Source organism: Homarus americanus, unplaced genomic scaffold (genome assembly GCF_018991925.1).
Source record: "Homarus americanus isolate GMGI-L3 unplaced genomic scaffold, GMGI_Hamer_2.0 scaffold11022, whole genome shotgun sequence".
Lineage (NCBI taxonomy): Eukaryota > Metazoa > Arthropoda > Malacostraca > Decapoda > Nephropidae > Homarus > Homarus americanus.
Window position 1 is genome coordinate 7,365,863 of NW_024737068.1, and position 19,028 is coordinate 7,384,890.

The window sequence follows — 19,028 nt, forward strand, 5'->3', positions numbered from 1 at the left end:
TCATCCCTATAGTTAATCCCCAAAACTTTACCTACCTCCACCTTCCCTGTAATTATATAAGAACTTCCTCTTTTCACCCATTTTTTTTAAATCAATCTATCATTTAACTTCTTAATTCCTCACAAACCTTACTTGAAAACTCAATAACATGTACAGTTTTACCCCGCTTAACGCGCTTTCACTTAACGCGTTTTCGCATATACGCGGTGCCTTGCCAAAGCTGAACTTTCACTTAACGCGGGTTTTTCCACAGCTACGCGGTGAGTGTCCGGCTCGGATGCTATTTTTAGATTTTGACCACGCGCCACCCACCCGCCCGCCTGCCTGCCTGCCTCTCCCTCCTCCTCCCTCCGCTTGGGTAAGCGGCGCGGTAAGGTTGCGCAGTGTGTGTCTTTGTTGCGTTATCACTGACGTCATATGACGTCTCGGACTGTGATTGGCCATGCAGCCCTACCCCCCTCTGCTGCTAGCTGTAATTGGCTTAAAGTATTATGACGTGACTACCCCGGGGAGGGAGGGAGGGAGGAGAGACGACGCTTGACCTAGCCGCGGCAGTTTCATCCCTCAAGGCCACGCCGGGTTAACGCGCATCCATTGTTCCGTAAAATGGCTTCCGCCGGACCACCACCCCCAGAGAGAAACCTTTCCTTACCTGGACCCAGCGGCACTAAACCAAAGAAGACACGACGTTCATTAAGCTACGAGCTGAAGTACCAAATTGTTCAAGATTTGGAGAAAGGAAGACGCCAAGTTGATCTCGCGCGCCAGCATGGCGTCAACGAATCTACGATTCGTACAATAAAGAAGGATGCAGCCAAGATAAAGGAGCACATGAAGATCACAAAGTCTGCAGGTGCTTCATCTATCAGGTATTGCCAGAACAGGGTGCTGGCAAAAGTGGAAACTTTGCTGGTGAGTTATTTGGTGCGTCAGGCGCGACGCAACATGGCGGTGGACACGCGCTCAGTGCAGGAGTACGCACGTGAGCTATACGCAGCAGTGACACGTAAACTGGGAATTGCAGAGCCCAAACCCTTCAATGCTTCCCATGGTTGGCTGCATAGGTTTAAGAGGAGGAACAAGGTCACCAACATCAGCATTGTTGGTGAGGAAGCGAGTGCTGACCGTGCGGCGGCTAGAGATTTTCCTCCGTTTTTACGTGAGATTATGGAGGAAGGACAGTACAGTGACGACCAGGTGTTTAACATGGACGAATCTGGTCTTTTCTGGAAAAAGTTACCTTCCAAGACCTTCGTTGTCCAGTCTGCGAGCAAGGTAAGGGGCCGGAAGATGCAGAAGGAACGCATCACCGTCCTGTTTACCACCAATGCCTCCGGTACCTGTAAACCAAAGTTATCGGTGATTCACAAAGCCCGCAAGCCGCACGCCTACAAGAATATGGACATGAACAAGCTTAATGTCCACTGGCTAACCGCACGTAAGGCGTGGATGTCCTCTTCTCTGTCCCTCTTCTGGTTTGACAACTTTTTTGTTCCTGACGTGCAGAAATTCTGCGAGCAACAGAATGTTCCTTTCAATATTTTGTTGCTCCTTGACAACGCACCTGGACACTCGCCCCTACTTATGGATCGTCACCCCAACGTAAAAGTGGTCTTCCTTCCTCCCAACACTACGTCATTAATCCAGCCCATGGACCAGGAGTTAATCTGCAATGTTAAAGCTGCATACTCGGCAAAGAAATTCAAGCTCCTGAACGACTCTACCAACACCAAGGATGAGTTGCGTAAGCTGGGTGACACCGACAGCGAGAGTAAAAGCGACGAGGACAAGGAACAAGAGGCGGCGACTCAAGAACTTCTCGTCAAACAATTTTGGAAGAAGTTTAACGTCAAACAAGCTGTAGACTTCTTGGTGGAGGCATGGGATCTGCTGTCTATTGCTACGATTCGTCACGCATGGAGACATGTGTTGCATGGCATACCAGGTGAGAGGAGGAGTGAACCTGTGACTGGTCAGGTTCAGACTGTTGCAGTAGCAGTGGACCTTGCCAGAGAAGCTGCGCAGACTGTTACAGCTGAAGGCTTCTCCGAGACCACCAACGAAGACATCATGGAGGTGATCAGAGATCCTGAAGTGACTGCCGACGAGATGTTGGAAGAAGAACCCGCCAGTGAAGAGGAGGAAGAAGGTGCGTCATTCTCCGAAGAACCTAGTTTAAGTCATAGTGATATTAAGTGTGTCATAGAGTTAACAGAAAAAATTAAGTCCATCGTTTCCCGCGACACTGACGATGAACGCCATGACGTCTTCCATACCCGACTGGTGCAGGCTATGGAGCCGTACATCACGGTGTATCATGACAACATCAAAGCCAGCCGTCAGCAAAGCATAACCGAGTTCTTCGCCCGCAACCCACCACAGCCAGCCCAAGCCAGTGATAGTGATAGTGAAGTTGATTTTGAGGGATTTGTCAGGGAAGCCATAACAACTGTAAGTGACAGTGATATTGATTCACCTAGTAATGGTGATTCACCTAGTAATGGTGATTCACCTGAGGGGCAGTAATCTGCCCTCTGCCTCGGAACCAGCCTCCATCCCCGTATGCCGACCCATCTCTTCTACTACCGTGAGTGTTCCTTAAAAATTTTCGTTTTTTAACCTATTCTTTATTTTTCCTATGTTAACCTTTATCTTTCCTAACCTAACCTCTTCTATATTACTTGTTTTTCATGCCACCATAAAGTTAAGATAGAATTTTTACTACAACATAGTTATTTGTCGTCAAAAAGTGGAGTTTGGGGGTCAGGCTGGGTTCTATTGGAATTAATCCCATATGTTCTGTTATTCACTTAACGCGGTTTTCACTTAACGCGGGACCCTCTGGGTTCAATTGACCGCGTTAAGTGGGGTACAACTGTACCTATCACAATAAAAGTGGCTGACTGACCATTCACTATATAAGCGGTTAAATTTACATAAGAAAAGGTAACTAAAATAGCCATTACCATGATCCCCAATAATAAAATACCTGTAAAGGCAATATACCGACTAATTGGTTATGTAATGACAATTTGAAACAAGATGAAGTAGTGTGAAACTATGAGCCAGCTCTAAATTCCTTGTTTCAAACGTTTTTCACTTACAGTATTGGTTGTTGCTTATTACAGTGATAAGCACATAACATCACTCCTCTTTGAATATATCCAACCCACCTCATCTCAGTGTGGCCGACACTTGCATTAAACACAAGCGGCTGCAGGGGTGTGATAAATAGATCCAAAGATTGACAAAAGTGTGTGTACTCCAAGTGGAATGCACAATCCCCAGTCCTATTTGTCACACCCCTGCAGCTGTGTGTGTTTAATGTGTGTGCCCTCCACACCAAGATGAAGTGGGGTAGATGGATTCCTTGTGAAGCATTAGTACCACTAGTGGCCTGCTCACCTTTACACCTCTGTGTTAAGTCAGGGGGTACGGGTATGCACCTCACTTGGGGTATATCACTAACCCAGGGTACATGCACATTGTCGATCTTTGGATCTATTTGTAACATCCCCGCAGCCGCATGTGTCGGATGGGTTCCTTGTGAAACACCAACACCACTTGAAACTCACAAGTCAACAAATGTTCATACACACAAATGGTAGCTAACTCCTGTGGCAGACCAATGCATCATCTACAGGTATTTTCTCCCTTTGAGTGAAAAATTCATAGAAATACGACTCTTAAGCAGTCATTAGGTTTGGGGGATGGTTTATGATAATGTAAACAAACCATTGGACAATGAAGGTCATAACAAGGAACAGTCCAACGACCCAAATTACTAAAAAGCTGATAGTGATAGAAATGATAAATAAATAAATAAATAAATAAATAAATAAATAAATATATATATATATATATATATATATATATATATATATATATATATATATATATATATATATATATATATATATATATATATATATATATATATATATATATATATATATATATATATATATATATATATATATATATATATTGTTGAGTTGATTTAGAATATAGTTATCGTCTACCCAGATCCCAACAGGTAACAACATAAAAAAAAAACAAAGACAATCGGACTATAAAAGGGTAGACAAAGGATGCGAGTTTTCGTTGTATATAATAGAGTACCATAAATCCCTTAACAAAATATTCAGCTTATAAATTACCCTTAACCAAACTTAACCTAAACATTAACAGTATATACATATTAATAAACATAAAACAATCTCGAAGCAAGTGGACGTGGGGAAATTAATACAAGATACTAGTACTTAAGTGAGGAGCTGAGATGGCTGACGAGTAAGGCTGAGTATTGTAGAAGACGGTAGGTAGTCACTGCACGTAGGTTTAGAGGATAGATGATCCTGTGGTCACTTCCCAGAGCCAAGTGCTCTCTCCTCGAATTGGAGCTGACAAAGAAGACTGAGGAGGTGACGCAACAACCAGGATAGGGAGAAGGGAAACCTCGGAGTGGTAACTAAGACGAGTCATACTCGTGTCTCGTCCCTAGATGGCGTTGCTCGTGGTGCTGGGTAGGTAGATCAGGACAATAGATGGCGTGGTTCGTAGTGCGGGGTGGAGGGGTTCGTAACACAATATATATATATATATATATATATACAGTTGTACCCCGCTTTACGCAGTCAATTGAACCCACAGGGTACCGCGTTAAGTGAAAACCGAAAACCGCGTTAAGTGAACAACAGAACATATGGGATTAATTCCAATAGAGACTGGCCCGACCCCCAAACTCTACTTTTTCCGACAATACCTATGTTCTAGCAAAAATAACATCTTAATTTTATGATGGTACATGCACACAATTAATACTTAAGAGAAATAGAGATATACAGTCGCCAAGTTAATGTCCATTCAAATAATGGACTCAACTCCCTCCCCCTCTTCTCACACTACACTGCTGGCTCTTCCCTCTCTGAGAAATTTTTGGGGGAAAACCACTAGATTTTAATAAATAATACCTCAAACTAAAGTTAGGATAATAAAATTGACATTGCTGGATTCCTTGTAAGACCAGGAATATTTTGAATATAAATGTCATATATTTTGCACAAAAGATAACATATTTACTCAGAGTAAACATTATATCTAAAATTTGTATGTCTAATGGAAAATCTATGATGTTTAAATTCAAAATGATCATCATATTGTAAGAATTCCAGCAATGTAAATAATATTCTGGCCGGGTAATTTGTATGAATGTTATGAGCTAAAAAAAAAAAAATTATTATACTTCACCGCGTATATAAGTAGATGAACCGCGTTAAGTGAAAATTCGGTTCTGGCGAGGCACCGCGTATATGAGAAATCGCGTTAAGTGAAACCGCGTAAAGCAGGGTAATACTGTGTGTGTATGTGTGTATGTATGTATGTGTATGTATATATACTGTATATATGCAAGTAAATCACTGTAGGTGCGCGTGATCTAGGTATATGCTGATAACCACAAGGAAAGAAGAAAACACGAAGTTCCCAAGCGCTTTCGTGTAATTCACATCTTCAGGGATGAGTACAGACTCACCCCTGAAGATGTGAATCATATATATATATATATATATATATATATATATATATATATATATATATATATATATATATATATATATATATATATATATATATATATATATATATTTATATATATATTATATATATATATATATATATATATATATATATATATATATATATATATATATATATATATATATATATATATATACACACACACATTCTGTGGTCCGGAACGATTTTAGTTTGTCCAATAGGTAGATAGGCAGCTTTTTTTTTACTTATCTGAATTATTATTATTATTACAGGAGTATTAAATTTTTGCCCCTCAGGCCCCAATGTGGGTCAGTGACCTATGCCCGGGTGGGCTAATCCCCTTAAAAAAAAACAACAAAGCCGCGGGAAATTAAGGTTTGTTTACATCCGGCAGTTCGGCTGCTCTCTCTCTCTGCTTGTCTATACAGAGTACAACATTTAACCCTTCAATATATATGAGCAGTAAATAAGTGTTGCTTTCATATTCTTATGTAGAGTAATGACGATATGTTTTCACATGTGCGCACTTACATAAGCGCAGTCTCACTTTTTTTTACCATTAATGGTTAGCTACTTATATTGTTCCATTTATTAACACTAAATAACATTACAGGTACTTCAAACAACCATATTATTTTTTTTGCATTAATTTTACTACAGCTAAAATCAGGGTCTTATTTTCTTCAGTTTTATATGTAGAACCAATCAGTCACTGGTTTTGTAGGCTTTAACATAAACAATGCCAGCAGCCGTCTCGTCTCCTCTAATATTCCACGTATTATTAATAAATTGTATTGTTAATTTTGCACACACAAACATTAATTCAATGAAAACAAATTCAGAAACATTAATTAAAATATATATGAACAGTAAATAAGTGTTGCTTTCATATTCTTATGTAAAGTAATGACGATAAGTTTTCACGTGCGCGCTTGCACACTTACATACGCGATCTCTCTTTTTTCTTGACCATTATCGTTAGCTAATTCTATTGTTCCATTTATTAACATTAAATAACAATAATTAAAACAATCATATTAATTTTACTACAGCTACAGCCAAGGTCTTATTTTCTTCAGTTTTTTATGTAGAACCAGTCAGTCACTGGTTTTGTAATCAACGAAAACAATGCTGTGTCATTTCCTCGTGTGTTTTAATATTCCACGTATTATTAATGAATTGTATTGCTCATTTTGCACACAAACATTAATTCAATAAAAAAGACATTCAGTAATAAACAATAATGAATCTTTTGTACATAAGAGAAATGACGCTGTTTACACGATTATGCACGTCGTCGGGCCGTTCAAACCTGTCGAAATTCAAGTTTCGGCCGTCAAAATTTTTTTTTTTTGTGTTCCAATAAAATACGTTAAGAATTAAAAACTCGCGAAATTTGAGAAGCTACTATACAACATTTAACCCTTCAATATGTCTTCAAAGAGACCATGATGCAGAGAAAGTGGTGCTAGTGCTTCCAAGCATAAGCACAAGTCACTATCTATCCAGGAAAAGGGTGAATTTCCATGGTCCGGCACCGGTCAGGTCCCGAGGTTGCCGGACTAGAGAGGTACAACCTGTGTATGTATGTATGTATGTATGTATGTATGTATGTATGTATATATATATATATATATATATATATATATATATATATATATATATATATATATATATATATATATATATATATATATATATATATATATATATGGATAGGCTAGAGGTGTTTACCATTTGACAATCTTCATTATTAAAGAGAAGTCTTCAAAACCTCTATGAAAATTATCACAAGACCCTGCAAATTAATATTTACATGAGCATTAAACATTTCTAATAATATGATCATGCACTGTGGTCATGGTAACAAGTAACACTTACGATGCCATTGTTGTGTGTTAAGTGATGCTCAGTTGATACAAAAGTTGAAGTTCTAACGATGGGTTTACCTCTCTCTTGTAACTACAGGTAGATGCTGAGCTGCCAAAACCATGCAGTGAAGTAAGTTATAACCTGCCAATTACAAGGGTTTATTAATATAATTTTACCTTCATCTGAAATTGCACTGGATCGATCAGATTGGTTCAAACACAGTAGTATACATTAATAACAAGTGTTGTCTGTAAACATAGCACATCTGCAATGCATTGGTTTCAGCAAGAACTTTTTTTAAGATAACCAGGTGTTATTAACTGATCATTATCATGAAATCTGACTACAACATAGGACATTACTGTAGAACCAAAATTGGACTCGAGACTCATCATGACCTATATATACTGTACCTATAAATTTATCAAAATGATCTAGTTTCATGAAAAGTACTCTAGTAGGTATCATTATATGATCATGTCCATAATGTGTGGTAACTAGCACGTTGGGCATTTATGTACAGCATAGCATAAAGAGTAAGTCACAGTGAACCTCTTTACCCACGGAGGTGACTAGGTATCATTAAGTGGTCATTCACGTTATGCCTTGGAAATCCAACAAAGCTGACTTTTTTCTTTTTAAGAGGTGACTTCATATCATTAATTGACCTTGCTTACAAAGTCTGGTGTTTGTAGCATGTGACCATACTTCCAATGATGCAGATTACTGTCTCCGGAGACAGGAGCATAGTGCACTGCATTTTTCTTTAGTAGGGAATAGTGAACTGTATTATTTTTCAGAGGAATGACTACCGGTATACAGTACTACTTCAATAGCATGTGGTGACCAAAATTTTCTTAAAAAGGACTGAACCTGGAAATCCCATGTTGATTATATATATATATATATATATATATATATATATATATATATATATATATATATATATATATATATATATATATATATATATATATATATATATATATATATATATATATATATATATATATATATATATATATATATATATATATATATATATATATATATATATATATATATATATATATATATATATATATGTTCCACAATGAAACCTGGATAAGAAAAATCTTGATAAAATCACAGGGAAAAGGGAAACAATGGAGCACCTTAGCTTTCGTTTTTATCAAGACATCTTCAGAGGCAACTGAATTACATGGACAGAGAGAGGCTTAAGTACACAGGGTGACCTTACTAAACATGAGGTCAGGTCATAACCATGACATCCACTAATCAGCACACCACCACACACGCAAAGGAGCTTAAGAGAAAGGGCGACATGACTAGTCAAATTAAGCCAGGTCAAAAATATGGGACCCACTAATCATCTATCCTACAGTTAACTCCAATGCTTTAAAAGCATTTTTAACCTTGGGCCACTGACAAATAAATTTGTATAACATATCAGTTTTGTACTGACCATCACTAAGGTTTATAGAATTCAACTCCCTAATCAAACTAGCTTCAACCAGAAGTCTTTCTGTGACACATGATGATTTGTACACTTCTAAGCTGTTTTCCCAATCCATGGCATGATTACTGTTCCTACCGTGAACAAACAGTGCACTGCTTTCGGATGCTGTTCTGATATTGTACTTGTACTGTTTAATTCAGAGTTGCAATGCTTTCCCAGTCTGTCCTACATAATTTTCATTACAGTAGCTACATGGAATGCAGTAAACACTTCCATTTACATTCAAGGTTGGGCTATTCTTGATTAATATATTGGTAATAGTAGAGTCATACTTAAAAACAACATTAATATTTAATAATTTAAGGGACTGATTTAACGGGAGAAATTCATTGCGATAAGGCAGTCAATATATTCTTAAATGTAGGAATTTGCCGCCTGGTTTGAGTAGAAGAAAAGGATTTTTTTTAGCCCTTTTAAAACAATGATCAACGAGCAATGAAGGGTACCCAAGTTTTTGTGCAATGGACTGAATGTGTTTCAGTTCTTCATCAATAAATTCAGCGTCACAAATACACAAACATCTCAAAAACATTGCAGAAAAAACTGACATTTTGGTAGATTCCAGGTGACTTGATTAAAAATGTATGAAACTGTCTACCTGTGTAGGCTTTCTGTACACCTTAAATTTATAGCTATGACCATTTCAAATGATAAGCATATCAAGGAATGGAAGGGATCCATTTATTTACAGGTATTTCAATTTTGAATGTAATACTAGGGACAAGATCATTAAGCTTGTCTAAGCCTCTCTCTGTCCATGTAATTCAGTTACCTCTGAAGATGTAGTGAATAAAGACGAAAGCTAGGGTGCTCCATTGTTTCCCTTTTCCCTGTGTGATTCACCTTTTCACAAAGGCCCAAGAACTTCCGTTCGTTGTCAACATAGATATCAAGGTCATTTTCACACTTGACCTCTATTACTGTTGGTACGACTTAGGGCCAAATGCAAAAACTGTTGTCATGCACACGGTGCTGTGGTATCCCGACGATCGTAATACAATGAAAGACAAGTTTAGTGATAATTCAAGAATGGCCATGGTGGTTCCTGACCATCGTTTGTTGTTACTACGCCATCATGGTGTAGTCAGGTGTACCAACTGGCGGAAAACTTGGAGGTTGGTATGCTGGCACCCTCAAAACGTTGTCAATGGCACGAAACGTTGGCTATTGCTACACGATTTACGAGCATGAATAACTTGAATCCCAAGCTAAGGTTCATCTCATTTTCCTATTTTCTTGGATTATAAGTCAATTCTGGGTGTGAAATACGATCAATTACAGTGAATATTGGTAAATAAAGCCTGTAACAACCATACGAACGTAGGAATAGAGTGTATTATCTGCTCTTTTCTTCTGTCCTGATTAAATCTAACAATAAAGTATAAGGTTTGTCACGAACTTGGGGTTGGGTGAGTGTAACGAAAAAGAGATTAGATCAAATAAGAAAAGCAACAGAATCTGATGATACTCTGCAATTATTAAAATCAGTGATTTTGGATGGATGGCCAGAAGATGTAAATAAAATTAATTGTGCTCTAAAACCATATAGTTCTTGTAAGAAGAATTTTCTGTTCAAGATGGTTTAATTTTTAAAGGTGATAAAGTAATTATACCATTAAGTTTAAGAGCAGAGATGACAATAGCCGTGCAGTCATCACACATAGGTATTGAAGGGCCAGGCATGAATGCAATTTGAAACAGTTTATTGCAACACGTGAGATGTGTAAAACATATCTAACTGCACAACAGAAAGAATCTCTAATGTCTCATGAATTAGCTGATAGGCCATGGCAGAAAGTAGGTGTAGACTTAATGACACTAAAATATCTAGATTACTTAGTAATCTGGGAAACAGATTATCGAGAAAACACAAAAGCAGCTACTATTATAAGAAAATTAAAAGCTCATTTTGCTAAATATGGTCTCCCATCTTCTCTTAAGTGAGGAATTCTATGATTTTGCCATAAAATATGACTTTGAACACAGAACTAGCAGGGTATTATTGTATTTCTGCACCCAACATTCCTAACCCTAATCTATTATCATATTCGAATAAGACGTCTAATTATAAGATAATTTTCTTCTATTACATTACCTCGCAAATGTGTAATAACGGTGATAGCGTATCCAAAATTTTCTCCCGCCATTATCGCCTACCTCACCTCCCACATTGCGTGTCTCCTTCATATATCATCACGTGCATGCGTTCCCGTACACGTTACGCGGCCAATCAAAAGGTTTTTGGGGGCAACCAATTAAAATTTGTGGTTTAATTCGCAGTATTTTTGGCCCAATCAAATTCGATTTTTATTTTGGGTCTCATATTTCGAAATTCACATTCATTTCCGACCATGGAAGTCTGTGATGGGTGTCACTTAAATTATATGGAGCTCATTGCGAGTTTTGGGGAAAAATAAATACGAAGAAACTATAGCATTTTTCGATCTCATGGTGTTCTCCCGACCTCATTAAAGTGTCCCAAGTGCAAGAACGAACATAAATATCGTCAAGACCAACATATGTGATATTGTGGTAACTCCCAACGGCGAACAAGGACCAGGCCAATAAGGTAAGAAATAAGTGATTCCATCATATGGTGAGAGTCAGTTAGGTTAGGTCAGGTTTATGTTTTTTCTAGCGTTTGTTTATGTATTTTGTATTCGCTTAGCCATTATTTTTTTTCCGGAAAAAGCCCCACAAAAAAAAATCAACAAAACAACCCGGCCAATTTCTGAGGGTAATAAAGGTCATAACCGATCAAAACACACATAAATACACTACAAACATATATTTTTTTACTTTCTAACAAAGTTGGGTGCACTTATACAAATTTACCCACCTAAATACAAAAATATATATATATATATTCTCATAACAAAAAGGAGCCACAGCCTTTAAATTAATTCTTACCATGATTTGAATATATCATCCTGCGAAAATGTGTTTAGCCAACTGAAAATCCATCAATAATCTTGTATCGTTTTGTCCACACGTCCAACAGACGCAAACAAGTTTGGTTGTGTACGGAACCAGGTTAACAGATTTAATTTTCACAAACAGGATTTCCTAATAATGGCAACTTTATTTACTTTTCACCAACAGGACTTCCCGATAAAAGAGAACAGAATGCGTTGTTTGTTTTCGTTCATTTTTTATCATTGTAGTAATGAATTACAAATGAGGCGAAAACTTTTTATCGTAATTTTAACTATTCTTTAAATAGTTTTTCTCTATTAACGATCATAAATCATGAAGGATGAGGGAAATTGTGGGGTAAACCACGGTGAAAAACTGTTATGATGTCTCTACGTGCTTTGTACACAAAGAAATGGTAACTTGCATCTAACAGGATTCCCGTTGACGGAAACTTTAATTAACTTCTCACTATACGATTTCCCTATAAAATGAATCATAGCTCTTCTCACTAGCAGAACTCCCCCCGTTAATGGCATCCTGAACTTGTCACTAACAAGACTTCCCGTTAATAGTAACTTAACTTACTTCTCACCAAGGTCAATATATCCCGATAATTGCAATTTAACTTACATCTCATTTTCCCTGGCAATGTCGGCAGAAGCCTCCGGGAGTACAGAACCGAGACACACTAGCACTTCACTACTACTTCCTGAACTGAACAATGATGGCTACGCGGTCGGCCCGGCCCCGACTCTCGGTCTCACCCGTCGCGGCAGAGCAGCCACTCACCCAAACATGGACACTGTCAAATAGCGCACCAATCAGAGCACCGGGAAAAATGATGCAACCAATGAGAACAGACTTATTACGTCGGTGAGTGTGAGGAGGACGACGTCAGGTACACACAATAGACAGTGGAATGATACGTGTACTGGACACAGGACGCTTGTTTGTATTGAACGTCCACGTATACGTTGACTTACACGAGTGATGTATAAGAGGGGTGGGGAATTATTTTAATACTAGTCATCATTTAAACCATCTGTAAGTAATACGAACTAACAGAAAACTAGTTAAAACAAAGAAATGGGCAGATGAAAAAACTTTGTAAACCATTTAATTTAAACCATTGGTTTAAATCGGCCAACCCTGATACGTATACAGTATTGTAAAGTAGCGCACCTGGGTAAGTAGATTTGACAAGAAACATTTGTCTGCTCTCTCCGTGATTAATATTTGTTAAAAAATAAGTCTCATAAAAATATAGTACAATATATGAACAAGCGGAACTCTCGGCCGTAGTATGTACTGAATGTGTTAAACTTTCAGATAGATTCAGTCTCACCTGAACACTTACTAGATTTAAGTTTTCGTCCGTTTAAATTCTCCAATTGGTGATGTAACGGCACAGCTGCACGGGTACTTTATACAGACTTATAACACAAACATTGAGGTCAGATTTATATCCTATAACTACAATGAGATTCTACAGCAACGACTGTGTACTGTTGTTATCCAGATTTATATGAAATAACTGAAAGAAGCTTTTGAGAATCTACGACTTGATTGCAAGCATTTCCCAGTCAGCTCCTGAAGGACGCCACTTCCTCATTTTAACCAGTCATAATTTCTTGGTCGTCGCGTCGAGCCTAGCCTAGCTTGTGATTGGTGTGCCAGAGGTGTGCTGCTGAAAGTTGGTGAGGTTCAGAAACGTGGTGCAACATACATCCCCTGATATTTATGGGTGAATATAGAGAGTGCATGTCATAAATGACAGCCACCCTTAGCCCGAAATAACGGAAAATAAGAAGAAATTTGTATGCACAAGGAGAACCGGAAAGCACTTACTGTATGTATAATGATTCTTAAAAAAATCTCAGGGAGCACACACGCAAGAATGCGTTGGTAATTAGAACTGGTGGTAATTCAGCCACAGATACAGAAAAGGGGAATAATGTTGGTGTGAGAGACGTGGTATTCATAGTGTTACTGCTTAGCTTCGCCCCTGATCAGCTCACTATGTTATGTTAACCACAAAGAAATTACCTATTAGTGCATGACAATGATTAAAATGCTGAAAAATAATTCCAAAGCATTAAAGAAACAGGATATAACTGATGAGCAAAGATGACATGGTTAGTTTTATGGTATTATGTTCTCATCATTCCTCCACTTCTTTCTTTCACATTTCCTTCACTTCGATCTCTTTCTCTCACTAGTGACTAACCCTGTCTGTCATCACCTCCACCTTTCACTATCCTCCCTTTCTGACCGTCATTATCCCCTGTAATCTTTCTGTCGCTCTTTCACCCCCCACTCCCTTTGTCCTTACCCCACTTATCAACCACTCCCTTACTATCTCCCCCTACCCTTTTCTCTTTGTCCTCACTCTCAATCATTCACCACTCACACTAACCCCCTCTTCTCTGTCTCCTTTATCACGTCATCACGTATTAGCTTACTTGCCGTTCAGAAGGTTGTTCTGTACTCTGACCTATATAAACTGCTAATGAATATGATGTATTTCTTTGTGTACGAACCTCTGTCTTGCATGGCAGTGAACAGTGACATCACCCACATGAATCTGACCTATATATACTGTTAATGAATATGATATATTTCTTTGTGTATGAACCTGTCCTGCGTGGCAGTGAGAAGTGATACCACCCTCAGTGTCAAGACCTGACTGCATTACTCAAAATAGGCAAACTGTACTCCAAGCTTTTTCAATAAATTTGTTCAACTAAACTGTCCAGTGTTAGTACAGGAGGACGACGCCTGTGATGTTTGGAGGGGTCACCCTGGTGGATAACAACACTCTGCCTACGTGTGTCCAGGACAAGGTGGACTTGAACCCATGACAAGGTTGTGAGATACAGGTATACGCGCATTACTACCCCCATTAACACCTTACTCCATTTATCTCTCACTACCCCCATTTCTATCTCTTATTATATTTCAACCTTTATAAGCTGACAATCAACCCAAGAGAGGGAGAGAGACCTACAGTAACTGGTCTCAGCCACTGTTACGTGCCTCTGCCTCAAGGTCACATGCCCAAAGCACCACCAATCAGAAGTAAGTGGTTGGGAAGGAATACCAATAGGAATCCAACTTGTCATCACGAAGCTAGTTCCCAAGAGGCACCAAACGAGTCCCCCCCCCCCCCATTGCATCAGAACATCAAATAGGTAGTAGGCAGCTACCCACTATTATAATTTTCATAGATCTTCCTTTTTCACACCTCAGTGACCCTGAGTTTTTACTGTTCCTTAATCAGTATCAATGTTCCCACAATGATGATGCTAGTGTCATTCCCTTAGATGTGCTAGATCTTATGTGTTATATACCCCATTTACCCATGGTGTCGACACAATACTCCCTCATATCGATCCTGATGCCTTTCTACAAAACTCACTGGGTTACACCAACCCCAACTGTAACTATTACTTTCCTGACTCTCCCGAGTTTAGTTCGAGTCTTCTACTACCTCATTCCTTCTCCTTGATTAGCCATAACATCAGCAGTATTCCCCTTCATCTAGATACCTTTTTAGATCAGTGTTTATCTTCAATTGCCCACAAATTTGATATACTTGGGTTCTGTGAGACCAAACTCACTAACGATATTGATCATTTGTATATCATTCCGAATTATAATAGACACTGCGTCAACACGTCACGACACAGTGGTGGTGTCGCCCTATATGTTGATATCAAGTATAACACTTCTGTAAGAGATGATTAAAAGGTTCAGGAGGAGTACATGGAGAGTGTTTTCATTGAATTACGTAACGACACACGAAATATCCTAGTAGGAGTAATCTACATTAGACCCCTCACTAATGTAAGGAATTTTCTTGATAAATTTTCGGAGCTTATCATTATCATAAGTTCAGAGGGGAAACGTGGCTACATTACAGGAGATTTCAACCTTGATCTATTAAAATCAGCAACCAACACCTCAGTATTAGACCTTCTTGCTACCTGTCATTCTAAACCCTTCTTCAACACTATAACCAAACCCACTAGAGTAACTGCCACCTCTGCCACTGTGATAGATCATATCTGGACTAACAACACTCCTAACAATCTTGCAAGTGGAATCATTTATAACAATATCTCAGATCACTTCCCAGTTTTTGCCATGTATAAAACAGCCACAAGCAGGGCCGGATTCAGGAGTGGGCAAAGTGGGCAGCTGCCCAGGGGCCTCCACAATCTGGGGGCCTCCACATATAACAATATTTTATTCATTTGGATTATTTTTATTTTCAATCTTTAAAATTCATGTTTATCTATTCCATCACGTAAAACTATGTTCAGCAAGAAGCGTGACAGAAATTGGCTAGCTACTTGGACAGAACCATTATTTGAGTAGAGGTTTATCTGATAAATAATGCAAAGAATCATCTCTCTGTAATAACTAATAATATATTCTTTTCTGTGAAGTCTCTTGAAATTTTTTGACATGTGCGGTAGTAGCTATATCAGGGCTGGTCGACTTGAAACCACATGAATGACTCCAGTCATGTCTCACTTTTGTGTGTGTGTGTGTTGGGAATTTGTACACTATCAATAAATATACAGTAAATTAAAATTTTCTCATTGTTCTAATTTCCTCAATATAACTGCATATGGCTTCAAAATTCTCCAAAGAAGTGTTAAAATTTCAAAAATTTCCCGGGGGGCTTACAGCGCCCCCCGGAACTCCCAGATGTTTAGACTCGCTTCACTCGCCACACCACCCTCTTGGGTAGTTATAATGAGGGGGGCCTCCACAAAGAGGCTGCCCATGGGCCTCCACAGGTCTAAATCCGGCACTGGCCACAAGACCCGAAAGGTTTAGTAGAATCTCAATACAATACAGAGACTACTGCACCGACAACATGCTCCTTTTTTAAAACAACCTAATGAATGCTGACTGGGATCTTGTCTATGCCTCCGATAACCCGAACGTGAACAGCTGCAACTTCTCTTGCATCTTCAATGCTTGCTTTGATAATACTTTCCGCTCAAGACTGTCAGTGAAAACTGTATCCAATTCCAGACCCTATATCACAAGCGAAATTAAGATAATGCAAAAAGAAAAACACAAACCCCAAAGGAAATTTGCAAAAAGACCCATAACTTTCGGTGATGCTTACCGAAGTATCAGAAATAGAGTAACTCAAGCATTTAGAAATGCCTGACGTAGTAGCTATTATACAAATAAGCTCCAGTCAGAATCAGGCGACGGTAAGAAAACCTGGAATGTCATAAATTCTATTCAGAACAGGAACACTCAGCCTTCGGTCCCCCACTCAGCTTTTATGATAAATGATTCAGTTGTAACGGAACCCTCCCACATTGCCAACCACTTCTTAAATATTTTATTAATGTTGGCAAAAATCTTGCAGAGAGCATCCCTGATCACCATGAGGAATTTAGAACCTAACTGCAAAACAGAATGCAAAATGAGCTGTTCTTATCCACTGTCACAGCAGATGAATTGCTGGCCATCATAAAAATGTCCAAAGATGCAGCAGCAGGCAAAGACAATATACCAATGAGCATCATTAAGAAAGTGGCCCACTTATTACTACTTGTTCTCCTACACATTTGTAAATCCTCCTCGACTAGTGGTGTCTTTCCGGATAAACTGAAAATTTCTAAAGTTCACCCAGCATATACAAAATCTGGGGGCAAAGGTCTCTTCATGAATTACCGACCCATATCAGTTCCCCCAGCCTTGAGTAAGATACTGGAAAAGCTAGCATGCAGTAGACTAAATTCCTTCTGCAATGCCAATAACATCTTTACAGACTCCCAGTTTGGATTTAGAGCTAGAAGGTTGACTGAGGGTGCTCTGCTATCCTTTACTAATGACACAGTTCAGTTCACATTCAGTATATTCTTGGAACTCTCTAAAGCCTTCGATACTGTAGACCAGGGGTCACCAAACTACGGCCCGCGGGCCGGATCCCAAGCCCTTCCCCGGCTCGTGGTAGCTCCGCCTACGCTCTGACGTTGCCAGAGCTTTCGTTCTGGCTTGCAAGTATTGAACAGAATGATTATGCGGCCCGCGCTCGTCATTCTTTCAGTTATCCGGCCCACTGTGAAAAAAGTTTGGTGACCCCTGCTGTAGACCATACCATCCTCCTTTCAAAGCTTGAACGTTACGGCGTTAGGGGCCTAGACTACGCTCACTTCCTTTAAATCATCGCTTAAAAATATCTATTGTCTAAATATTTATATTTCTTGTAATACCTACTATATTTACAGTACCTGCTTTTATTGTACCAACAAAACCGTTTTATCGGAAATTATCATGTAAATAGATAAGAAATTACCATTGCAATAAACATATTTACCAACTAGACATAATCCTGACAGCTCTGTCCTCTTGTTCAACCTTAGTACTGTACAACCCATGTTGTACTGCTCCCCCATTATACTTATGTTTTTCACTTCCACAATAATTTATGTATATACTTATTATATAAATGACAAAAATAAACTAAACAAAAATAATAATAAATAAATAAAATAAATAAACATTGAAGTGATAACCGTGGTAACATTATTACATGTTCTTATTACCACCATGCTATTCCAGATGTTACTAAATATTACATAATACTTCCTTGAGATAAATGTATTGTATATATCAGGTGCTTAAAAGAGAACTCAGGTTCTCAATGGCTCAGCCATGTTAATATTGTTATAACTATCCACTCTGTATATGTTTTTTTCTGGCTAAATAAACTGTTTCAATTCAATTCAATTCAATCAAACAGGGAGGTACTACCGCCTGGGAAGATATTGGAAGCATAATGTGTTGTCTAATGGTAGACCCTGCTGCCATATGGCATAAAAAAAATGTGACCAAGTCCCAGGTTACTGATCTGACTTTCTGCCTCATTTACACACAATTGCAGGGTCTCAATTGTTTCTCTTACTTGGACAACACAACATATATAATGTTTATAATTTCTTACTCTTGATTTATTTTTTTTAAATTTTGTATTTATTTATGGTTATTATTTTGGTTATTTTTATTATTTTATTTGTATTAACTTGCTATTAATTTTATTAATTGTTGTAATAATAATGATAATAGATATTATTATTATTATTATTAATATAATTATTATTTATTATTATATTTTCTCCCCCCAGGC

The 19,028-nt window shown here is 38.2% G+C and overlaps 1 protein-coding gene across 5 annotated transcripts in view; it reads right to left on the reverse strand.

Moving 5' to 3' along the window:
- The window catches only part of LOC121872931, a 40,133-nt gene extending 27,475 nt beyond the window's left edge, over window positions 1–12,658 (reverse strand). The window contains exons 1-2 of one of the 5 annotated variants that reach the window (XR_006090171.1): window positions 12,497–12,651; window positions 7,441–7,572 (exon numbers count right to left, since the gene is read on the reverse strand). Coding sequence is in view for 4 of the 5 variants with exons in the window: in XM_042376065.1 (XP_042231999.1) it covers window positions 7,441–7,448 (8 nt within the window). In the remaining variant the exon portion in view is untranslated. Of the gene's footprint in view, window positions 1–7,440; window positions 7,573–12,496 lie in introns of all 5 variants that reach the window. The other 4 variants (XM_042376065.1, XM_042376064.1, XM_042376063.1 and 1 more) reach the window with 4 other exon arrangements.
- Window positions 12,659–19,028: the final 6,370 nt, after the last annotated feature.